This window comes from Struthio camelus, chromosome 5 (assembly GCF_040807025.1).
Source record: "Struthio camelus isolate bStrCam1 chromosome 5, bStrCam1.hap1, whole genome shotgun sequence".
NCBI lineage: Eukaryota > Metazoa > Chordata > Aves > Struthioniformes > Struthionidae > Struthio > Struthio camelus.
Window position 1 is genome coordinate 50,484,719 of NC_090946.1, and position 26,281 is coordinate 50,510,999.

Genomic DNA, 26,281 nt, shown 5'->3' on the forward strand with positions numbered 1-26,281 from the left:
AAATAGTCAGTGAAACAGGATATGTCAGCAAGAATAAGGACCTGATTTTGCAAACATGGAGGTGTGTTCTGTGGCCTCATACATGTAAGGACTGCAGGAGAATGCCTAAAGATCCTATTGAAGTCAATGGTAACATAGATGTAAAAAACATTTCCTTAATCCTTTGCAATGACCCTATAAGGGCTTCCAGGACATTGTTCTATCTACTTAGCATGGAAAGCACCATTAAAAACAATAGCTAATGATTTTAAATTGTGCCTTGTTGTGTGGAAGGGCTGTTAGGTCAGTGTGAAAGATCATTGTGCTATTGTTCTCAGTATCCTGTCCTGAAAAAGGAATGTCAGAAATAAATAATATTACCAGAAGTTTTGGTGAGAAAGGGAAAGACTTTAAATTATTTTTCTTTAATTTAGGTTGTGGTTATGTTCATCTCCACGTACTTCCCTCAGCTGTGCCCAGTTCAATAGAAAAAATCATAGTGGTGCAGAATGAAACTCAGTATGAAACCTGTGCCACATTTTCTGCCCTTCAGTTGGGAGCAGGGGTATCCATCTTACAGGATGAAGCTTACCTGCTTTGGGTGAATTTCAGATAGTAATAATAATTAATGCTGACTGTCTTGGGAAATGAAAACATTCACAGAACATACCACTTGTTTGCTGCTTGCTACTCAGCTTTTTGTGTTTGTTTTTTAATGAACTTTCTGTATCAGGACACATTGAACGATTTTAGGACTGGTATCAATCCTATGGGACTCCTGTTAGAGCTCCAGGAAGCACTCTCACTGTACCCCCCTCTTTCCTTTGCATGTTTTTACTTGTAAGGTCAACTTTTAGAGGAATGGCATGCAAGGGAACAAACATTTCCATGAGTAATAGATAGGAAAGAAATATTTGCAATCTTAAGGGTATTTAAACAAAGAAATACACACTTCAAAAAGCACTCCTGCTGTTGACTCAGACTTGTTTCTCTAAAAGCTTAATTTGCAGAAGTAAAAAAAATGATTGTGTCTTTATTAGTGTCACATAATTACAAATACACAATTAGTAATGGAGGATTTAGATGAGTGAGTCACATTTTATTTATAGCATGTAAAAGATATGGCTGCACACTTTTGCATTGTATCAGCTATGATTGTACAGTCTGATTTACTAATTATGTATTGTCTTCTGTGATACCTTGGGAGTGCAATTTTAGTTTTTCAGATGATCCTGTCTCCTCTTTTGAGGTGCAATCTGAATGAGCAGACTTTTATCCACAAGTTTTAAAATGTATAAAGATGTAGATCTAAAGCAGAACGTTTTCATATCAAACTATTTGATTTACATGTGTAATAAAACATTTAGAGGTGTATGCCCCAGATTGTCATCCATATTTCAATTATACATTTAGGCTTTACTACAGCAGTTTGTGTTTGCAGTAGAAAAGGTGGTGGTCTTTTGGAAAGGTGGCTCTTTCTGGCTCTCAAGTCTACTAAGGAATGTTCAGTGGTAAATATTCATGGCTATTTTGCCCACCACAAAAAGCAAAATGCGGTTCAATTTTCAGATAACCTTATTTTCAAATACCCCTTTGAAACTAATACCTGGTTTTGTTATGGTAATTTTTAGCACTGTTTCTTAGCTTTTAAGCCTGTGAGAAAGTTAGAAATTATAGAAAAGATAGACATTATATTTTCACAATTTCTAATGGAGGAAAGAAAATGAAATGTAGTTTTAGTAGGGTGGAACTGGTGATTTTTGAGGTGAAATGTTTGTACCCACCTCCACTTAATGCATTCTGAGCCAGCGTAACTATGAAATTGCCTGAAATCAAAGTTGAGAATGAAAATGCTAGCTGATGCTTGGTTGGAGAGTCACTACTGAATATCTGAGATGCATAGACTGAGTTGCTTACTACACAGAACATGAAGTCCTTTGACCTTTTAAGGTGACTATTGATCTTAGACTCACCTCTGTCTGTTCTCATCCGTAATGTCAATGATGTTGACACAAAATAACAAAATTTCAGTAGACTGCTACTGTCTTTGCAATATTTGATAGGTAACATTTCCCTTATTACTTTAATTCCTGCTACTGCTGCTGAATAACAACAGAACAGTGCTAGCCTCTGTAAATACAATAGCAAATTTCCTCTTTTATCCTGTATGAGATAACACTTTGACTGAACTGCATATTCACAGTTTCACAGGCAGTGAGAAAAAAAAATCTTTGACACTCTTCAAGTTCTGCCCTCTTTACACTCACTCTAGCCAAGAATGCTTAGTGTTATAAAGAATTGCTGTAATCACAGAAGCTCAGACAGAAATAACTTATCAAAACCAAAACCGTGCAGCCCATTCCCTACCATTAGGAAACTGTCTTTTTGCAGGATCATTTGCAGAGTGGATTTTCAGCATGTCCGTTGAGACTATGACATGTCCAGGAATGTCTTGATGCTCATTTTAAATTTTCAATTCTTTAATTTTTTTCCATTATTCTCCTAGTTTTATCTTCTGCATTACCAATTCTCTTCCCATAATGGACTTGGAGTTTGTAAACTTCTGTCACACAATAGTCCCTTTGGAGCCATCATCAGCTATATTACGTATTTTTTATAGTTTGAATCTCTCTGTAAATCTAGATCTGCAGTCGTGTATGTTGCTGTCCCTGAACTCCCTCCATTATATCTTCCATGCAGCATATTTCCACTGATTGCAAATGGAAATCATGTTCACAATGTTTTTTAAAATATCCCATTTTAACTTTTTGTACGTTGATGTATCTCAGTGGGACCTGAGAGTAGGATTTCACTTATAGACAGCTGTGTGCAGCTAAATCATCCAAATATCAAAGATCACAAAGAACTGAATTTCAACTGGTGTGTATTATCCTTATTACAGACAAACATCAGTTGTATTGGTTGCATTAATTCTTAGTTATTTTTACTACCTGCATTCAGTTACAGTTTGCTGTATCTGTAGTAGCAAATGGGCCACTCACTCACAGCACTGTTTTGCTGAATTATGCAACATGTATTGATCCCAGATTGGTTGATTAGGAGGTGGGAGCTGGTGATTATTCCTCCTGTATAAACTAGAAAATCAAAATTGCATTTCACTTACCTTTGTTAATTGCGACTTCACAATACTTTGCAAAAACATATGTGGAGATGGCACACTTATGACATAGAAAATGAGACCAAGGCAAAGGGGATTCATGAAGTGTTTTGTTTCTATTTTAGGACTGCAAGAATATCTTGAACAACATTTGGGCAAGAAGAGTCCAGCTCTGATTTTAGTACCTGTGATGGATTTACCTGGAAAGGAAGTCATTCATGTAACATGCTGGCTAAGTTAGTAGTTTAAAAGAAAAGAATTAATATCAAAGCACAAATTCCATCCAGCAAAGAGCAAAAAAAAAAAAGTGATCATAACTGGATTGTGTATTTTCATTAAGTACCGCTGTCTGAATTAAGCAAAGTCATATTTAGCTTGTTAATGATGCCTCATGACATGCGACAGAATCAACTTTGTATGAACAATAAATGTGGGGTTTTTTAATAGTGTGCTATTTTCTCCCTCATTTTTAGATATATTATGGTAATAGTGGGTTGCCCTTGGAAGATGGCAGTGGCTCTGATCCCATCAGTTCTCTGTTTGATATATTTAGGTCTGGTGACACTAAACTAATTGCAACTTGTGGTCTTTTGGATGGAGGTGAAGTCAGAACATTAGCTCCAATACTGTTTTAAAGACTTGTTTGCTCTCAATTTGACAGTGAATTTTCTGACTTCAGGCCAACTCCTGAAAGCCTTACTTGTGGCCTGACTTTAACCCTTTTCTTGCACTGGGGAAGAGTTTTTCACAGGAGCATTAAGGATGCACATTTTACCAAAGTGAACAACTGAGATGATGGTCAGATTGTAGGATTTGCCATTTTGCTTTCAGAGGCAATAGTGAGTATCCTTATGCTTTATATCTGGCAGAGAACTCTTGTTTCAGAGCTCAAAGTATCCCCCAAGGCTTCAATCTTCCCTGGAAAATCGACAGGAGTTTTACCACTGCTTTCGTTAAAGCAGGCTCAGACACATAGGTGAAGTCTCTGTTGAGTTCATTGCAACTGATATGTTACTCATAATATGATAAAGTATTGATATAGGAAAGAAAGCCTTTTGGAGTTAGCCTGAGGTGGTAGGCACTGTAGAGACATCTCGTTTTTCAGGCAAAGGCTATAAAATTATACCTTGAAGAAAGAGTATCAAATTTATGCCTATGTTCTATATCTGTATATTCTCTTCGGTTCTTGTTCAGCGTGTGAGCATTGGAGCTACATAACCAGTACTCCAGCTGGCCTTCTCTTACGCCAACATATATCTGAGATAACTCCACAAAAGTCAACTGCATGACAGCAAGTTTACATTGGGGTGACTGAGAGGTGAATTTAGCGCTACAGCTTCATTTTCTTCCCCACTACCAGATATTGTTTTGGCAGCTAATACAAAACCAGTGACTAAAGATAAGAAGATCTTCCTCTGCTAGATGCTTCGCATGTCCAGCATATTATGCTCATTATTACCTGAAAATCGAACGGTTAAATGTCAGTGTTACCATTACATTAAGAGACGTAGCAGAGCTACCACTCTTTTTAGTAAGAATTATTTTTGTCACAGTTATACAAATATTTTTTAGAAGAAAGGAGAAGGCACAGAACTTCTTGTATACCAGTATATAAATACATGGTTGTATTAAATTAAATTTCTTAAGAAAAAGGAAAGAATGTTAACAATACCTTAGCGTATTAGCATGCAATATCATTTTCAAAACGTATCTGATGATAATTCTTCCCACAAAAAGAACTTGTTAATACCTGAGTATGCCTGTTCTATTTGAAATCCAGAATTTGTCTATCTTTTTGAAAGTTAAATCATTTTCTTACCTCTCTCTGGAAGCAGCAGTCTTTTATTTCTTTCGATGTGAGGAACAAGCTGGACTGAAAGAAAACAGGAGAAGGAAAAATACTTTCAAAGAGAGGATGATGAAGCATAATTTTTTATAGACACATATGGAAGTCAAAGAGATGGCATGAGTTTGGCTATCTGTGTCTCCTATAGCAGACGTTTTTTCGTAGTTCAGAAAAGATATTCAAATGTATTGATCTTAGCTGATGTACTATACTGTATATTTTAAGACGGCAGGATATTTGTTCCTAAAGAAACCAGCTTTTCTGGCAGGTTTCATGCCTTGAACTAGCCTTTTTCTTTGCTGGTGTGGATGCATTGAAAAAAAGTAAGAGAATGCTTTGGTGTAAAAAATGGCACAATCCTAATTTTTTTTCTAGAAAGAAAGAAATCTTTTTCTTTTCTTGAGATAACTAGAACTTTAACAGGTTTACTTTGTGAACAGCTGACTTCTTCCCCTTGAAAGGCTTCATACAGCCTAAAAATGGTATGAGTAACTATGACTGGAAGCTGGGCTTGCTGAATTTTAAGTATGAATGTGGCAATTTGTTCAACATTGATATGCCAGGTAGGTGAGTAAAGTGCTACTCCATATAGAGACCTAATGACTTTTATAACAGAAAGAAATGTCTTAACACCTTTTTATCCACTTTATGCTGCGGTACTCTCATGACAATTAACTGGCCCTACTATGAATAAGTTGTTTCACAGAGCTCTCTTTCAGTTTCTTGTAACAAAAGTGCTAGCTGAAGAGAGGAGGAAGGGAGAGGGGCACACAAGCACACGTATGTGTTTTATGAAAAGAAGGGAAGACAGCTAATATTTAAAATCAGCTAATATGTGCAGGTTTTTTTGTAGGACAGACTGTGCTGAGTGTTTACCTAGGCAGATGTTAATGCTGAGAGTGTAAATTCATATACTGTGGTAAGACACTGGTTTTGAGAATATAAAGATACAATTTCTTCTGTTTCTCTGATTTTTGCGAAGCCTGCAGGGAAATGTGTTGTATGCTTATTGTGACATAAAAAGCACCTTGATCTAGGTTTCAGCACCCAAAGTACAGCAAAGCTAGGTAATAACTGGGAAAATGTCTTTTAAAATTTTACATAGGGTTTTGATTTTTCCTTTCTCTGCTGTAACAAGTGTTAGAATATGGCTTTTATGTCCTTTTTTTTTCCAAAAAGAATCTATTTCTTGTTATAGATATCTATGTAAGTGAAATTACGTCTTCTGCCTCTTTTAAAAATCTCCATATATCAGTTTCTTTAATTGCTTGAAAGCTTATTAAAGTGAACTGACCAAATGGGACTGCAAGACAAGAACTGATTTAATAACTTTGTGTTTTACTCATTTCAAAACCTGGTAATGGCTACAGTATCAGTGAGCCTTTGCAATGCACATGGCTAAGCTGCCATAAAGCCACCAGAGCTCATCATCCTAAATAGGTTTAAAAATGACATTGAGATATTTTAAGCAGAGATTATTTAATTTTTTTTCCTTGCAAGTTTTATAGTTAGGTGATTCAGGAGCTGATTTGTTACACCAGATAGCATTGGTGCATCTTTCCTCTTAGCTTTCAGAAAGCTAGCAGGCACTGGAAGAAGGTCTCCTGAGTATTAGAGAGGTGATCTGAAGCAGCTATGTTCCTTCAAGGACATTCTGCTCAATCCATTATCTCCTGTCTATGTGCGGTAGTCTAGTCTATCAAAATACAATGATTGAATAAAACTTTTATTTCAAATAAATGAATGCACTGATTTAATAAAAGGTTTATACTGTATGGTATAATAGTTTTCCAAATGAACACTGAAATCCTAAAACAGAAACTTTTCATGTGTCCAAATTAAATTTTTGTCACTTCTTTCAGAATGGGTTTACTGAAGCAAACACAGTTTATACTGTGTGTTAAAGTAAAGCTATCCTGAGCTCTCTGAGTGCTCACTGGCACTTACCATTTAAGTAACCTGCTTTTACTATTATAAATATGTCTGGCATTGGGAATATGTATTAAGAATACTTGACAATTTACTAATTTATGATGTCTTCAGTTGTATTTTAATATTTCTGGCAAGTCAGCCTGTGTTGATGTATTAGCCAAGCATTCAAAATACAGACTTGAGATCTTGAAAGCTTATTTTTTTCAACTTACATCTGAACACTGAATATTTTTGACATATTTTAAATTTTAATTTTAAAAAACAGACTGGGTACCTGTGAACTGAACCCGTATGTTACATGCAAGTGCCCTTTTACTCATGACTCACTGCTCACAATTTCTTGGCTTCAAGTTTTGTTGGATTAATTCATGGTTAGGTTTTGCCTGTGGTTTCTTGCCTTTTTCATTTTTAGAGCAGTATCTCCTTTTTCCTCATACTCGCAAAGAGTCAGGTTGTTCAGATCATTCTTCTCACAGGATATATCACTAGTAGCAGTCTCCTTGTCATTGCCTTTATTTTCCATTTCATTTGAAATCTTTGAAAACCGTTCCTTAGGATATGTGTGCTCACCCTGCATTTGCTATCATATTGCTATTTTGTGATTGAATCATTTAGTCCTAAACATTTTGAAAGAGTTTGTGTAATTTAACCCATTTGACAAGACTCGTTCTCCACAATAAAAACAGGGTGTGCTCAGAATAGGTCATGTTTCACTTTTTGTTTTCTCAGTTTTCAGAAATTCCAGATCTTCTCTAAATTATGCAGATCTTCAGATCAGAAGAAGATAATGGTTTGGGGCGAGGCGGAGAAAGCTGAACTAAATGCCCTGAACAAATTGACAGCTGCTTTGATCTAGTGACTTGTTAGGAGGCTCTAGGGTCAGGAGACATAGGTTAGGATCATGCCACCCCTTTACTGGTTAAGTTTAAGCAAGTACATTACCTTTCTTGTAGCTCTGTTTCCTTATTTGTATCTTTTAAATAATGTTTTCTCACCTTGGTAAAAGTTTTGGCAAAAAAAAAAACCAAAAAAGGCTATATTGTAGTCATACGACTTGCAATATCAAAAAGTTTAGACTGAGTGCAAAATGCACAAGAGTGTGAAAATGTTGTTGTAGTGGAAACCATAATGACTGTGATCACAGATACCAGTTTGCATGTGTACAACCTGGAAAGATTTGCTCCTGATATGCTACCTGCAGCAGATACAGATCACAGGAGGAGTCTATATGATATATCTAGTAACATCAATGATACATTTTACAACTTGCTTTGTCCTGGATGATCCCAAAGTGCTTTACAAGTCCAATACATAAAATTTGCCTGGGCCATCGCCAAGGCAGCCACGGGCCCAAGACGGGCCCTCTCTGCAGCGTGAACGTGGATGAGTCGCTGTGGTTGTGCTGCTCGGAGAAGAACTGCTCTGCTCTCTGCAGCCTTCTGAGGAGGGGTATCTGCACTGGCAGAAGCACCACTACCACACAGAGACTTCAGTCCCAAAGCTGAAGCAGTTAGTCTTGTTACTTTCTGTTGCTCATAAGATTTGTTCCATTTAGGTTTTTGCCATGATGGAGGGGAAAATCCCTCCTTCAGGCTCTGCCAGACAGGAGTTTATATTGTTCTGCAGTTCCTGTTATTGGCAGCAGTTGATATTTCTCAATATTCATAACTTCCTTATTTATGAATCATTATTATGTTATTGCCATATCCCCACTTTAAAAGACACTGTTTCTTTGAGTCTGATGTTGTGAAGTTGTGATGTTGCATTAGAGCTGCAAGTTCGCTCCCGACAAGGGTGGCCTCAGCTTCTCTAGTTCCCATGGTTTTGGTGGTAGCTGCCTTGATAGCAGTTTATTTTGTTGCTTATAGAAGAATAAGTGTCCAGAAGGAAGAAATAAATTTCTCAGATGTAAGAGTTCTCTTGCTGCGACAGAGTTCAGGCCTACTCCCACACAGATCCAACCCTTCTGTAATAAGACCCAGATACATGCAAATGTAGAGTCTTTTGTAACTGAACCAGATTCTCACAGTTCCAGAGCTGGATCTGTTAAGGTTCAAAGCAGGAGGTGTTAAATGGTATGAAATAATAGAAGGGAAACACAGGAACACAGGAAAGAAGTCAGTGCCAAAGGAATAGTATTAGTAGGAACCAGCAGGGAAAACAAGCTAAAAAGGCAAACAGAAGGTCTAGGGACCTAAGAGGATTATTATTTATTTACAGGATATCTTTGAAGAAATGGACCCTGGCCTGCCTTCTCACTGTTGCTGGTTGTAACTATAGAAGATTAAGGCATGCAAAACTATTAGGAATAAATAGAGTTCCCAGTAAAGAGATCCAGAAATGCATTTAAAAACATATCTCTAATTCTTTCAGCAAGATATAAAATGCTAAATGCTTTGACTACTCCACAAAGCACAACAATGTGCTTTGGTCTGACTTCTGAATGTGAGGATGCCCAAAAGGAGGCTAATCTGCAAGAGAGGCTGCCACTTCTGTGCCATTGTGCTGTAAGGGGACATTTCTCCTGGGCACTGCCTCAGTGCAGACAAGGGATGTGGCCCAAAGGTCTCAACTAGAAAACAGTAGCCCATGGATGTGGCCTTCCTCTGTACCCCTCCTTCATCAAGGCTCTACAGAGTGCCAAGATTTTGATTCAAGATTTCCGTTTCGTTGTTATGGATGTCGTTTAAAACTAAAAGACTATTTAAATATCAAAAGTCAGAATATCCCATACTGCTGCTCAGATTAGGCAAGCCAGAAGTGATTCTCTTTATACTGCAATCCCCAATGCAGACAAAAAGCTTTCTCAGGTTGAGATCCTGCCACTCACGTAATTATTTAGAGAAAGACAGCTCCACTACTTCAGCTCCAGTACTTCACAAGAGAAATGGAAACATTAGGAAAAGTTTTTTCTTTGATGTAGAATATGCTGCCACTTTTTTGTTATTAAAATAGGAGCTAACTTTAAATAAATAAAATTTTGCCTGGAGGCTTCTGAAAACTAATGTTGTGTTTTGACAGTGTCATTTTTCTGATTCCTGAAAGCATTATGTGAGTTAGCTTAGGATTTCATCATGATTTTTCTTCTGTGCTACATACAGTAAATTATTTTTCCAGCTCTGGGTTTTATTTGATTTCTTTCTCAATCACACGTACACACACACACATACACACTCGCACAGTCACATCACTGTGCAACTTTCTTATTTGACAGGTGCTCCCCAATGCTGTTTTTCCCCCCTTTTAAAGGACAAGTGGATATCAGCACTCTGCAGAGGAACTGAAGGAAAGATTACAGCAAAGGGGAGGCAGCTATCACTATTTTTATTGGGCAAAATAGATGAAAAGCATTTGCCTTTGAAAGTCTTTGAAAAAGGAGAATAAACTAAGGAAATGAAAAAAGGTCTCACACACACACACACACACACACACACACACACACACACACACACACACACAAAACCTATGAGAGAAGAGTATTAAGAAAAGAAAAAAAAACCTACATTCACAGGATGTGAATGCCTCTTTAATTGGGCTTGTAGGTTTTATATCCTTTAAATTCATGCCTTGCTATAAAGAATATTAATGTAAGGATGATATAGGACTTTCAAAAGAAGCAGCTAGTGTTCAAATAACAGCTGATTTGAGACTCCAGTCTTTGATGATAATTTATGGCCCTCTTTAAAAAAAGCAAAGATTCTTTTAGGTGTATGCTCAACTAGAAAACTCAAATAATGTGTGCTTAGTGAGAGAAAAAAGATTGCTAACTGCACAATGTGTCTTACAGCATAAAGTGCAACGCTAAAATTGCACATTGCTGAGCGTTCTTAATGTGCTGTGAGCAATTTCATACACTGTATTTCAAACATTGAGTGCACACTCTAATATATACATATATCAGGGGTGGTCAAACTTTTTGATATGTGTCACAAAGTGATTTCAAGGGATAAGCAGAGCTGGCCAAAGGCCTTCAATTCTACTTTACGACAACTGTTAGGGTTTTAAATTCATATTTATTTCCTATTGGAATGAAAATAAAACATTTCAAAGGTTTTTTGGTGGTGGTGGTGGTACTTTTTTTACAGAAAGGAATCATGTCAAAGTGCTCATTTGCAGATTGAAAAGGTCAGAATTTCTATTCAGATTCTCTTTTTTTCAGAAATGACCAGATAGCCTTGGACCATAAAAACCTTTCTGTTGCAGACTTTGATGAAATTTTTGTCTCTTAAAATGTTTGGCCACACAGCCAGCTTCTATTTAAAATATTTTTTCTGTGATTCTTGGAGACCCCCTAATTCAAGGAAAAAAAGAACCTTATCTGTCTAGTGCAAGTAGAGTTCATAGATGTAAACATAGGCCTGAGGGGCAAGAACTCTTAAGGCTCTGATGCTGGCATTGAGCTTTGCTATGGTCATACGTTGTGTATTTATGACCTCTTCCCTTCTGTAAAATGAGGACAACAGTAATGGGTTGATGTGTTGTGAAGATTTTTCTTGTAAGTACTGGTGGGTATATAATAAGGTGTTCTGCAAGTGTTACATGTTACTGGAAAGGAGAACATGCCCAATGCTATTTAGGCCCTTAGTTGCTTAGCCGAGGTAGACAACTTTGAGTCCTGAATCAGCTGTGAAGTACAGAGATTTTTTTGAAGTACGACCCTGTGAGAGTTTTTGACTTGCTTTCTTGTCTACTGAGCAGGCTGCAGCATGGTGTAGGAATGCTATTGCAGGCACAAATTGATCCAGCAGCCTGGAGCACTGCACAGGCTAGTGTCTCCTGTACAGATGAAAGGTAACTACCCAGACTCCATATCTAGATATGTTTATCTCTGCAGTACCCACAATATACAGCAGTACAAATTACAGGCATATCTTGACTTTTGGAGCTACTCTTCTTTCATAATTTCGTGGTTTTCTCTGTATCCTCAAAACCAGACGCCATTGTTTTTAACAATACTGGGATCTTCAGGTAATCACTTCTTTGCGGAAGCTGGGGGTTTAAGAAATCCAAATATTGCAGGAGAATTGAGGAAATAATTGCTTTTTCTTTTTCATCTGATGTTGTTGTATGGCATTCTGCTCTTTGGTCTTTGGACAACCCCTTTCCTTCATTTGTTACCACTGTGTTTCTCTTTTCTCCCCTTTCTTTCTTTCCCCCTTTTGTGTCCCTATTGCTCCTTTTTGATTTTGTTTTCTCCCCTCTCTCCCTGATACTGACTTGTGCTGTCCAGCCTATGTTCAACAAAAGCAAAGCCCTGCGTTAGCTCTTCTTTCTCAGAGTAACTTCTAAGGTCCTTAAATATCCAAATTAGGATTAGGAACAAAAGTGTAAATAAGCGGTCGCACAGAAAGAGGCAGAACTTTACAGTTAACCCCCTTTACATCAGGTATATCTTGAAATACAAACTGTAAACATCTGATAGCTTTAGATCTGAGTTCAGGTGAGTAAGCTTTCCTTGCTTTTATTCAGATTTTATTTATCTCTCAGCAATGAGACTCAGTAGTGAAATATCTTCTGTTGCCTTTACCAAGCGTAAGCAGTCCAGGTACATATTTAAAAACACCTAAGTGACTGGGAACATAATTCTTATTTTGACTTTGAGGAGAATTTATGCTCCCGAGTCATGTAAGGACTTTTCACAAAGTATTTTTTAGGACAGAAATCTGGTAGCTTGAACGAAGATTTCCCAAGTTCACAAGAACAGACCTTATAAATAAACTGCAAAGTCAAGCTACTGCAAAAGGTGTTAGAAAATTATTCTTTGTCTCTTTTACTCAGGAGATGTGTGTTTTCAAAGGAGCTGCATGAGGAGTGCCACAGTGCCCAGGCTGAATGTTGAAAAGCAAAGTCTATCAAAACAAAATCTGAGCCTTTGTGTAGTTTCCCAAAGAGGAATTGATTTCTTCTGAATACCTGGCCTGTTGTCAGAGTACTGAGCAGTCAATACTGCTCTCAAACAATCTGGATTTGTTGTTCAATGTTAGGTCCAAGGTTTGGCATAAATGTTACAGGTTAGACACACAGCAGGTTAAATACGTTGCTGAACGCCTTTTAACTGTTCCCAAGTGCTATAGTGAACGCTAGGTGCTGTTGGTGGCCTGATTTTTTTTAATCTCACAATCTTGTCTTGAAAGAGATAAAACTGATTCTGAATATATAGCAGTCCAAAGAAAGGTTCAACAGAGCCCAAAACAGGTGCGGAGAGGGGCTTTTTCTTTTCTATGCCTTTCTTGTTTGTCTGCCCTTCTTCTGCCTCTAACTCTACCCGCACAAGCCTTTTGCGTTTCATAGCTTGCCCTGCTGGGTTTCTTTCAGTTCACGCCGTGCAAGGCTTGCCCTGAAATATTCAGTGGGCAATGCTGCCCCCAAACGGCCAAGCTGTGGAATACAAAACGACAGTACTTAACATTTTTCGCTCCTTGTTTCTGGCCGTGTATTTCGAGCAAGTTTGGGAAAAGGTGGTTCTTGGACCTGAACCCCTCAACCCCGAAGTCAGTATTAACTTCCAAGTCATGTGTTATTCACGGCTGTGAGGTTTACTTTGTGGACACAGAGGTCCCTTTTTGAGGGGAGGCTGAAGTCCTTGAAATTTGTTCTTATACTATCATTTGCAGTACTGTGCAAAAAAAGGGAGGCAGTATTAGTTCCTGGTTAATGTGTGAAATCCAGTGTACAGAAAACAAACACAAAACCCTGTTGTATGGCTTTTCTATGCTGCAAACTTCGTTTTGTGTTAATTTTGTGTTACTGCTGACATTGTTGTGTTTTGTGTTACTTCTTCAGTCCTGGAACTGTAAATGCAAGAAACAATTCAAATAATTGCAAAGGTCTGAGTATAATTTATCAGCTAAGAGGGAAAAAGGTTGTTAGCATGAACCATTGCCAAAAGGCGAGTTAAAATGTGTGTAGGAGAAGTCTGCTTTATCTTATACTTTCCTAAACCCTTCTGTTGGTTGCTTTTTCATGCTACAGTATCTTCCATATGCTCCCTACACCCACTAACACACCCACCTACACACACTCACAATTTACCAACATACTTTATGTCTTTACTGAATTAAAATCCACACCATCATTCAAATAAAATAAAATAAACAGCTGTTTTCTTTCTGCAAAACTAACATTTTCTGACTTGGCACTTGTGAAGCATTTGAAAGAAACAGGCTGCTGGAGATGCTTGTATACTAGCACATTGTGACACTGCACAGAAGGCCCAGGCTTGGATTTACATGCATACTGGTGCACTTAGGACCACTCGGATTTGGAACGGGCCGCTTCCCAGGAGGTATGCCTGATTTAGAAGGATTTGGAAGGTATGCAAACAATGGCAGATTGTCCTAGTGATCACTAACGTTCCAGAATGGGCAGCAGTTGAATCTCCAGGCCTGAAAAAAAATACAGTATTTAAAGCAGCACTAACAGGCAGGGCATAGCAGACCCTCACGCCAGTCATTTCTTTCAAGGCCTCCCTCACTACTGAAGAAGTACAGCTCCCAGAAGGGCAGGCACCGGATATTCTGACTGGCATGCACCCGATCTCTGTTATCTTCTCTGTCAGCTCAGATTTAGCAGGGTTCTCAGCTGAAATTTGAAAGTGCCCAGCACAAAACCAAACGGCAGGAAGGCAGGGCCTAGAAAGAGTCTGCAACAGATTGTTTCACCGTGACTCTTGTGTTGCCATCCATTTCTGCAGTTTATCACCTGTGGGCTGTTGCATCTCACTCTGAAGATCAAATGGATTGAAAACAAGATGACTGCCTCAAGTTTCCAGCTCAGTGCGAGTTTCTCTCTTTGCTATACCACCCTATCCTGATTATGGCTTACAACACACAGTCGTGACAGCTGTGGCAAGAAGCATTCTCCCAGACTTGCTGTCCACCGCAGAGGGAGCAAGGATGCTCCATACTGCAGGTGGAAAGCAGAGAAAAAAACAGTAACTAACTCATAGGTGCCTTGTCATCTAGTAGAATCCACAGGCCTATCTTAAACACCTGATTTCTTTATAAAATGCATTGTCAAACACAGACCCCAAGAACTCATTCCTCAAATGAGCTATATGGATTTCCTAGGATACTGAGATGGTCCATATCTAAACCAGCTAGCAGGAACTATTGAGGGAGGGACTGAATTCCCCAGCTGTCAGCTCAAGGATAGTGCCATGTTTTATTCAAAATTCATAGTCATGAATCCTCTCTTAGCATCAAATGCCTAAGTCAGGCTGCACCTTGCACAAAACCTGGCCTGGAAAAGGAGACAGTACGCTCCTTTCCTGCTGTGCAGTAACTCCACTGTTAAAAAATTCACTGGGATTTGAGACAGCCATACTCAAATGTGTTTACTGCAAAATTTGGAGACCGGTTTTAGATCCATGGAAGCTGGTGGAGTACCGTGACTATTGATCACTGAGCTATCTAGGTTCTGGCTCTTGCTGTTAAGCTTTAATCAGTCCATCCAGACTTGGGTGCTTAAACACATGCCCAGTGTCACTGCTGCTAATGGACAGCAGCTTCTATGCTTGGGGGAAGTGAAGCAGCAGCCAGTGATACATGATGGGGCACAAAAAAGCAGCAGTCTTGCCTCCTTCTCAGCGTAGGTCAGCCCAGAGCTGCACCTCTAGACAGCTGAAGCACAGCTATGAGAAGAGTCTTTATGCTCTCCCTCCCCTAAATCACTCCCTCCTGCTCCTCTGCTGTGGCACTAAGTAATATTAATATTCCCCGTATATCACCAGGGCTCAGGGAAAAGCTGTAATGTTGTTCTGGAGCCTTTTGACTAAAATTTTCTAAAAATGGCAAGTGTCCATGTCTTTCTTTTGGCTCTAGATCAGGCCACAAGTCAGAGCACAGTGAGGACTAGTATCCCAAAAAATCCGTAATTCTAGTGTTTGCCTTAAGCATCAAACACACTATTTGTCTTCATATTATCATTCACTTCATTCATTATCATTATCACTTCAAACCATGCATGTTATTGAAAGGCTACATTCTTGAATTTTAGTTACATTTTTCAAAACTTTTTGAACAATTGTGTTCCCTTCCAGGAATGGGGCAATAGCTAATTATACAAGTTAAAAAAGAATGATTCCCCTCTTTGTGCTTGTCCTCTCTCTCTTTGATATATCAGGCACAAACTTTTCAGCACAAAGAACCACCTGTGCTGTGGTTCTGAGGTATGTTGTACCAGACGATCATCAATACTCACACTTGTTTAACAAATCCTCCTTTTCACTAAGAGTTACTGCACTGGCATTGGATTAACCTGTTTTAATACTGATTTAACAGGAATAAATTGTTCTTAAAAGTACGGTAAAACTGCTGATCAAAACCCCACGTCAGCAAGGTACTTAGCCTATGCTTTCCTGGTATTACTGAGACTGTGCGTATTTACTCTTAGATGTGTGGTTATACGCTCCAACAAACTGGGACCGAAGTGACTGGCAGCAAGCAGTGCTGTTTGTATCAACATCGAAAATGGCGGGTCTAAGACATCAGTGGCATTTTCTAAAAGGCTAAGCCTCGTGTTGCTTTTAGCACACGGAAAAGTATTTTATGAATACTGGCTTTAGGATACTGAAAGCTTATGTTTCTGGGCCTAAGAGCTGAGCAGATGGTTTTAGAGAAATCTTGGCTCTCCAAAGCAGAGGAGCATTCAGCCTGTTGATGAGACCACTGCACGTCCCATGGACAAAGAGGTGAGTGCACTGGCTCCAAAGCTGGAGGAGAGCAGGGGTGAAACCTACAGGATAACTGCAGCTGGGTAACCTGAAATGGTGTGGTTTGACTAGATGAACTACATACAGTCACTAAGAGCTCCAAAACGAAATTAGGCAGGAAGTGGAGAAAAAAGGAAGAGGGAGAAAGAGAAGTAAAGAGATAGAATGAATAAAAATGGAGGAAAGTGGAGGAGAGGAAGGGAACATATGGATGTAGGATAAAGAAAAGAAGAAACCACGGTAAGTAAATTTAAAAAAAAGAAAGGAAGAAAGGAAGAAAAGATGGGGAATCATTTTTTTACCTTGTTGCAGTCACTATTGTTCCTTGCTTTGTACATAAAGGGCAGGCAATATGACTTATATATGGGAGACTGCACTATGTATTCAGTGAAATTGAAATAGTCACATTTTGAAATCAATGCTTTCACTCTTTCATTTTTGTCCTCTTTTCCCAGTGATACTAGTTAAGCTCAGAATTTATGAGTGAATAGATCCTAGGCCTCTGTACTTGAGACACAGGAAAAGCAGCTAGTAAAAACTAACTGCATGAAGCAGGCCAGTTCCAAGCCTGATGACAGTAAGGGGTAAAAGAGGAAAGAAAAAGGAGAAAAACTCTCAGCACTGCTTCCCTGGGTGCTAGGAAGCTCATTTTGGCAGCTCTGCAGGTTCAGAGCTCTGGTAAGATGTGTTCCCTCTTACTATTTTAATGAGTTGAGCATTTGACAGTCCCAGCTGAGGACTCACTTTGCTGCTACTAAGCAAAACAAGGGTAAAAGCAGCTCATTTTTCATCTTGTAAATCATAAATATAACCAAACTATTTGTTTGAGACGTGCAGAAATTCATTCTACCACCATGCCAGCCCATCCCACAAACTTCAGTTCATTCTCTCCCTCATGTTTCTCCTGTATGTCTTTTCAATACACCCCAGGACATGTCCGGATTTGGTTGTCCTGCATGTCATATGTACCTGTCAGTCCACCCAGAGTTCATTCAGCTTGGACTCTTCATGTTGGCTCCAGCACAGGCCATGCCAATATATATTGATCCAGATTCTCTGTTTTTCCCTATATTTGCTGAATATCTCACCTTGCCAACTCATGTTGTTTAGCAGAGATGGCCTTAGAGTTTAGAGATGCTGGGAGATTTTTGCAGTCTTTCTTTCTCTCCTTCTCCAATGATTTCCTATTTTTCTACAATTTTCTTTTCAAATAAGGAAACCCTCTGGACTCCCTTCTCTTTGTTACCTATTTGTCAAAATAACTTTTTTGTATTTCTTCTTATTTTCCCTTTCCTTTTCCTTTTCCCTTCTCTCTTGCTTGTCTGTTTTTTTTAGCCATCTGAATTTACACTGATGGATAGTTAAAAGAAGTTCTGGTCTCAGGTAAATTTTGATAAGGTCTGAGCCACTGTTGTTCTTCCAAACCCCTTCTTCATCGGTCTGCTCAGAACCTGCCTTGTGGCAGAAAGCATGTTTTATGTAACATGATGTTAAATACAATTTTGTCTGTAATGTGAGTAAGGAAATTCCCTGTTAAAATGCTAGTGAATCAAAACTAACTCCAGGATCCCACTTTTCATATTCAGAATATGTTCCTGGCTCCACTCTTCAAGCTTCTCATTATTTACTGAAAGCTACACTTAACGAGTTATTGGTAGAAAGTTCCCTCCAAATCAAAAATGTAAATAATCCTTCCTTACCAATGCCTCTGATCCTCAGCCCTGACTCTAGACATTTTTCAAGTGTTTTGGGGCACCACAGTAAAGGATAAAAAAGCTCCAGTTTGAATGGAAAGGCAGAGCAAAAGAAGCAAGAGCCCCTATTAGCCCTGCACAGGCCATTGCTAACAGGGCAGCGAGAGAGGAAATCTCTACACCCCTTGGCTAAAGGGTGCCCCGTGTAAGTGCTCTGAATGCAGCAAAAGAAAAGATGCTGGAGGAAAAAGAGTAACTAGAAAATAATATTTTCAGTTATCCTGAGGGTTTAGCCTTGGTGGATCTTCCTTTCACTATGGAGTTTAACATTCCAATTTTCCAATTCCTACCCAAAGGTTGTTGATATGCTGAAGTTATTATTAAAAAAAAAGAACCCAAGGTAGCATCATATTTCATGTTTCAGTATAGCAGTGCTTCCTATTCCAGTATAGCAGAAAACTCAAATCCTCATGAACATGGTGAAGACAATCCACTGAACTTCAGAAAGTTCACCACAGTTTCATATGTTCACCACAGTTACCTTTTTGTTTTTCTGCTGGGCAAGCTACAATGCTTAATTCCATTTTCTTCAGCCATTTTTTCTCATCTCTGGATTCCACACCTTTCAAGTGCAGTTAACCAATTACACGGAGAAAAGGAATTTAATAAATCACATAGGCTCACAGTCAAGGATTTTCATGCATTCCTTTCCTATGTAAATGGTCTGTAACTTTTTCATGAATCAGGCCCATAGACTCTTGCTTTCACACTTCCATCCTCCTTTCCCTGTTGAATTGCAGTTTAAATGATCCTGAAACATCTGAAGACAATGAAAGGTTAGCTTTGCATATCAGTGACCTACCAGTAATTCCCTGTAAAGCTCTGACGTATGTACAACATCTGATCTCTAACTGCCTGATTCCAACAGAAGTGTTTCCACAATGCTCTAAGCTCTAGGTAGGCCTGCAAAATATACTCAGGAGACATGGCAAAATAGCTACTACTTCCTTAGAGTTTCACACAGTCCTGGGACACTACAGTGGCTTGCCAGGACTTTTGACTTCCTTCTTGTTTTAAGCAACATATAAATCATTAGGATGGTCTGGACTATCTTATTATCAAGGTATAAAGGAGCTTCATAAAATACTTATGGTAGGTCATGTATTGACTTTCTTACACCAAGCCATATTACTGGTTTTCAGAAATTGTATAGCCTCTATTCCCAGAAGCAGAAACGGAGACTTATGACAGAGACTGCCTTATAAGGAGCAGAGGGATTTAAATTAGTATACCAGGCTGTGCAAAAAAAATAAAATAAAATAAACCTTGCGATTCTTGTAATTTCTGTATTGCATCTCCACCAGGCCTCATCTGCATGGGTTCTTAGAGAAAATGAAGGCTGCCTGACAACATGGAGCAAATGTGTGTGATTTGATCAAAGGTGGAGTAGGAGCTTGGTACAGTGGCAACTTATGCAGTGGTTGGAACAGCACGTATTTTGAAGCAGGGGCTTGAAATATAGTCACAAAACCTGACAAGGACTCAGCACTTAACTAGATTTTGAGTGAATTGTAAAATATTTGGACAAGATTCTTTTCCTTCCCCTATAGCCCTTTCCAACTTCCTTCCTCTGGAAAATCCCTTAAATATGTAGAATATAAATTAACAGGTCTCCAAAAGAGTTGATGCACATTAGAGAAAATATTGTTGCACAGCATGACTGGGCAGTTTTATCCCATGTGACTGGACAGTTTTATTCCATTTGAGACAGATTGAAAAGATGGAAATTACTATAATATTGGACGATAGAATAGCTCCGAACTCCGCCTTGTCTGGAACAGACACAGCTTAGCTACTATTGTCTTACGTAACGACTAATACTATACTAACTACTAAATACTATAAAATAGTTATAAATAATGGGTGCCAAATTGATCACATTGTACAGTTTTACTGGGATAGCTATATCCTCTTATTAATCTGACATTTATAATATTTTTACAACTTATCATCACTTAAGACAATCATCTGTCCATATCCTCTGTCCTCTGAAAAAAAATCAGAACAAGGAGATGGAAACAGCTTTGTGATTTATTCAGAATCTCTGAGACTGTGTTTCTGCCGGTGTGTATTCTGATAAATGTTATGTTAACAGGTTCTCTGTTTGTTTAACGTTCCCCTGAGGAAGGCTCAATGTGATTTAAGCAATCTCATATATTTAAAGTACAGCATTAATTTCAGGTCTGCAGTGGGAAAGACAGCAAGGTCACAGGTGCCATAGCCACTAGTCTCACAGTTGGTGGTCGTTGTCTCCTTTAGTAAAAGTTTATTCACATCACAAAATACCACTGCACTTGAAAATCTTGATTTAGGAAAGCACGGTGTGGAGATTAACCCATGCATTGCAAGGCAGATTGAGTATCTTGGTAAATAAATTAAAAAATATAGGAATTTCTCCAATAATAGTCTAATGTCTGTTTACCTTTTTTTGCCTAGGTTTGGATATTGTTTACATCAGCTTTATCCTTAAAGGAATCAGAAGGCTTTTTCTGAAAGATTAATACCTCCCCATTCGCAACACACACACACACACATGTGTGCGCGCGCACACACACACATGCACACACACACACACACACACACAAGCACATACTCATATTCATATGCTTGGTACCTATTTTCTAGAAAGTTTTTTCCCTGTCAGTACTACCAATATGAGGAATTAGGCCTCAACAATTATTCCGGTTGCATCCCTGTTTTCCAGAGAGCATTTGGAATTGCTAAAGTAATTCCAAGTCTTGGATTAGTGCCTTTTTGTTGTGAATATTTGTTTTGCCTTGCCTATGTTTTATGGATATCTGATTAAAAAGAACAAAGCTGAATCCCTATGTTATACTCATTTGTATCGCTGTAGACAGACTGAAGGAGAAAAGCGCCACTATAGAGAGGACACTTGATCAAGTAATCATGATAAGGTCAAGCAAAGGTAGGTAGTTTTTTAAACCAAATGTTCTAGAAAAAATATCATCACTGAGCATAGACCATAGGAAAACCAGGCTTTTAGAGCTTAATGAAATGCTCAGTGAGAAGGGCTAATGGAGACTGCTGTGTGTCCAAGTTTTGATTCAGCTGTAATTGCCAAGAGCCGTGCATCAGACTCCAGGGGGAGAGTACTCTCTAAAGGAGGACTTAGAGAGTAGATTATCTAGAAGCTGTCAGCTTTCCTTTGGGTAAAATGATAAAGTTGATAACCAGACAGTTTTAATTTTGGATGAGCGGGCTCTGGAAACTGAGGTTGCTATAACCCCTTTACCATCTCCTCTTCTGAATTATTTTTCATATAATATAGTGGTGGATGTGTATAAATGAGGTTACTCCTTAGAGATATTAATTTTAAAAGCTGGGATCTGCTGTTTATTCATAGATTCATATAACTTATCCATCTTTCTCTTGGTCACGCAGCCCACAGAATAACTAAAGGTTTCAAAAGGTCAGTGATTCAGCTGAAAGGCTTTTATCACTGGATGCCCAGCTGCTCTTAGGCCCTTTCCTGGGCTTTCTCAAAAAGCGTGAGCTGACCACAGAGTTTAAGATAATTTTTACATAGTATCCTGGAGGTAGTGGCAGCTTTACTCTCTTTCGTTTGGGATGCCAGTCAGGGACAGCTTCCACTATCTAATAACTACTGAGTTATCATATTCTATAGAGTCCCTAACAAACTATTAGAGTAAGTTCAGCTCTTAACCTATTTTCAGAATTGCTACACAGGCTATGCTTCTCCTAAAACATTGATTCAGTGATTTATATAAATAAGCAGATGTCTGGATGTATTTCTGTTAAGAGTCACATCTCTAGACAAATGATTATTCCTATAACTGAAGTGTCTGAAAAATGAAAAAAAATCTGTAATATTCCTCCTGATGTCACATTTTTTATTACTTGCTGCAAAACGTTCTCAAAGTGCATAGATGATATTACCTTTCATTGTAATTTCTTTAAGTACAAGATTATATTATGTCCAATTACATATTACTTGTTAAGACTCTTTGGCAAAAGTTCTTTTAAAGGAGAAAGATAGATATGACAAAAGGATAATTTAGTTCCTGGTGATTCCTTTTCTCATAGTTTGTGTCTTCTCCGCTTTCTGTTCTCTTCTTCACCCGAGTTGGTTGAAACCACACTCATCACCTGCAGTGTGGATTTAAGTGCTTTGGACATTTTTGAACAGGGCATGTTATTGGGGCTTTTATGTCAGTCTTAATTAGCTGTTCTTTTTATCTTCGTGTTTGCTGGTAAGTGCAATCGTACCACTGTCTGTCAAGATACTGTTCTCTTTAATAGGTGAAGAGATGTAGTAGGCTGACAAACACTATTGTTACTGAATCTTTGTGTCTTTGAAGTAGACAGAGATAATTATTTATTATTATTTTATTTCACTGAAGTTTTACAAAGTGAAAGTCCAGGTATAAGTAGATGTATTCAGGCTATATTTCAAAATCTGGGTCTCCTTGGCCAGCACACTGATTTCATACAAACATTAACACAATGAAATTAATGGTTACCTGCTGCAGTGGTGCAACCACATAAGATACTGGGTGTGAAGGTACATAGGGAAAGATATCGATTTTTCACCTATTAATTTCAAGATAACAGAAAGTTAGAAACACGCATTCCTAAAGTCTTCTCAGTAGTATGCAACATAAATCCAGTGAACTAAATCAAAGTGGAACTGATACAATGGACTTCAAGATCTGGACACTCTAAAATTTAACCTGCACTGGATTAAAGTTATCTTTAATAGAACATAAACATTAGGAAAAGTTTTTTTCCCCTGAGCCAGACAGTGAAAATACTTTGCCAATATGGAAGCAAGCCATAAATGCCACAGTGAGTGAAGAGATTTATTCAGCAGATTTCCACCAACTCTGGCAAACTTGACAACATAAGAGCCTTTAGGCTTCTGTTTGGATCTATGGCCATCTGCCATCCAGCTATACCTTGAGCGTTTTTTTTGTGTTTCTCGTGCTTTAGGAAAGAGGAATCACGTGGAGAAAATATATTTGTTTGGCATGAGATTATGTCCTTTGGGTCAGTGTGACTAAGGGCACTCTGAGTCCCATGGTCAAGTATGTAACCAATGAAGAAGTAGAAGGAGAAGCTGCTGTGGAACACATTCTGATCCTGATGAGCCTGGGACTAAGATCTGTTGGGTCCCAGTCAGTGACAGGACTTTCATGTTTCTAACTAGTAGATAGTGTGTTATATCTGCTGTCTTTTCTACATAAACCACTCTGAAAACAAGCACACCACAGCCTTTTGTTTGTTCTATCCTGGCTCCCATCAGCTTCATCTGATGGACCATTGTTTCCTCCTAGAGAGTGATAATAAGTAGATAATAACCAGTCCACCTCCTCCACTGCCGCTCATTCGGGAAACTATGACCGTTTATACTGTAGAACACTGTGCCATGTAGCACTTTCAATACTACAGCCATTACTATAGTTTACAAACCTCTATCTGCAGTGCCTTAAGCAACATATTCTAATATCCATATGTAGTCTTAAATAACAACTTAGAGCTAGAGTGCCTTACTCATAGCCTGCAGGTTAGATGAGACATGTAAGGGCAATTCAGCTGCTGAAATATGTCATTCTATTTCCTCAGTCTTTTAAATAAGGATGAGAGCATAGAGGGATTGTTCTGGCAACCTACTCAAAGGGTCAAACGGTTCCTCTCCTAGATATGCACACATCATGTGATAAGCAATGCAGATATGTTGGTCATATGTTGAGCTCATGTCTGTTAGTGATCATATTCTTCAGTTCCTTCTGCAATCAGCTTCTGCAGCTTCCTCAGTCAATTTATAATATATGCTTTCCAAATTGGGTAAGGGGGTACAGCAGCTTATATGGAGTGGGATCAGAGTGCAGTTATTATTATTATTTGTACAATATCAAAATCATGCAGAATGCTTTCCCTTCTGCCTAGGAGAGCTGACAATCCCATTTAGTCAAGATCCCCAAAATGACATCGAAACAACAGGCAGTTGGCAGAAGGGTAAGGATGAAGGTTATAGTAATACAGCTGCATTGTTAGGCAGCAAAGACCAGCGTTAAGCGTAGTGAAGTAACTTTATGAGTATAAATAAAATAAATGCATGTCTTTTTATTACAGAATTTAGTAATAATAATAACAGAGGTCTCTATAATACACCCAACGAAGCTACCCTTGCTATTAGAATGTCCAATTCAGAAGAAATAAAAGTTAACAACTGATCAAATCAAATTAAAATATAGAATCCCCAGCATACCCTTTCATCATGCTTTAATGGCATGTAAAAAGCACATAGTTAGATAACCAAGTGAATCTGAGCAAATCTTTATGCACAGATGTCATGGGCAAGGACTTACCTCAGCCTTTCACAATATTCTTTTGAAGAGTTGCAAATCTAAAACTAAATCCAAATGAGTAATTGCCTAGGGATTCTATATCCAGAGAGCTGAATCAGATCCTTTGTGAGAGAAAATCCAGTCCAGCATATGAGAAATCTTTGAACTCTACAACCCATTTAAGTGTTCAGCATGAACTTGTATATAAAGAGCAATGTACACATGAATTGTTGAATAAAATGGGGCAGTAAGTCCAGCCTTTTCATGAGGCATTGCAAGGGATCTGAAGGAATTTGTATGGTGTTATTATTTGGAAAGTGAACTCAAAAGCACACTACTATGGTCCTAAAATATTTTTATTTCATGGAATTAATTTTGTGTGTTCTTTCATTACTTCTCTGTAAAAAATAAAAATTTATCTAAGTTCCTTTCCTGTCCTAGCTTCAAAATCCTGCAGATTGTTTCTGTCCTCATTAAGTCTATCTGAGTTTTGCTACTAGCTTCAGCAGGAGCAGGATTTGATTTTAATACTACTTCAGGGGCCTTCTCCAGATTCAGTCATTAATCTACTTTTATATGTAAATCACATAAATCATTGATTTATATGCAATTGAGGAGGAGGAGATGCCTGTGACTTTGCTAGGTGGAGAATGAAGGCCTAAATGATTGCCAGTTCTCAGAGTTAAAAATTTAAGAGAAAAACAAAACCCCGCAGAACAGCAAGAGTATCCAGTTCCTCTTCATTCAGCAAACTGGTACTCTTTATACTCTTTGCTCTTTTTCTTTTCCATCCCCACTGTTCTTAATAATTCAGTACCGTCTTTTCTTTAATCATATTATTAAAGGCAATGGACTGATGATTCATTTTGCTTTCTTTGCTCTCTCAGTGATGTCCATTAATGAAGACTTACTTTTCAGCACCATTGACTCACTTACCTAAATTATTTATTTGGTTGAGCAGTTCAGTGCATCAAACTTTTTTGCTCGGTGTGGCAACTACTTATAGCTCAGATTAGAGTTTCATATTGATTTTCTCCAGGAAAATGTGTATAAAATGGATTGCGGTTTGAAGTGCCAAAAGGTGGTAAACGTGGGGCTGAGGAAGGTGTAGCAGAACAGAGCTAAACTGCTAACAATACTTCCTCTTTCTGTGGCAGTTTCTGACATCTGCTGTCCTTTCTATTTGGAATGAGTAACTGACTTTTGAAAAATTGAATGGTGCTGAAATACCCAATAAAACATCCATTCGCTGCTAGTTAGAGTACTGGCCTAAGGTATGGAAGCCAAATTCAAGCTTTTTGCCTTTTTCATTCAGCACAGAGTGTTATTTCCTCATTACTCCAAATCAGACAGAACAGATTTGAATGTCTTCCCCATCCAAGGCCTATACACTAGATCATCACCTCCAGAAGACTTCATATACATCTTCAAGGAAAGAGCATGTATTAAGAAAATTAATTTCACAGAAAATATTTGAGCTATTTCTTTTGTGTAAATGATTGTCCAATGCCAGGATCTGACTAAGGACATGGGGTGGGATATGTTGGTGTGGCTCTGCCTCATTTATCCCCCCCCCTCCATCCCGTTCTCTCTCCTGTCACCATCCAAATT

At 38.4% G+C, this 26,281-nt stretch overlaps 1 protein-coding gene across 10 annotated transcripts in view; it reads left to right on the plus strand.

Annotated features, from left to right (window-relative positions):
- The window catches only part of DPH6 (diphthamine biosynthesis 6), a 265,858-nt gene that overhangs the window by 223,318 nt on the left and 16,259 nt on the right, over nt 1-26,281 (plus strand). For 8 of the 10 annotated variants that reach the window (XM_068946340.1, XM_068946349.1, XM_068946346.1 and 5 more), the window contains one exon: nt 3,223-3,541. The exons of the other annotated variants lie outside the window; for them this stretch is intronic. In XM_068946340.1, coding sequence (XP_068802441.1) covers nt 3,223-3,338 — 116 coding nt within the window. In that variant the 3' untranslated portion in view covers nt 3,339-3,541. Of the gene's footprint in view, nt 1-3,222; nt 3,542-26,281 lie in introns of those variants that run through there. 10 annotated transcript variants of the gene reach the window in all.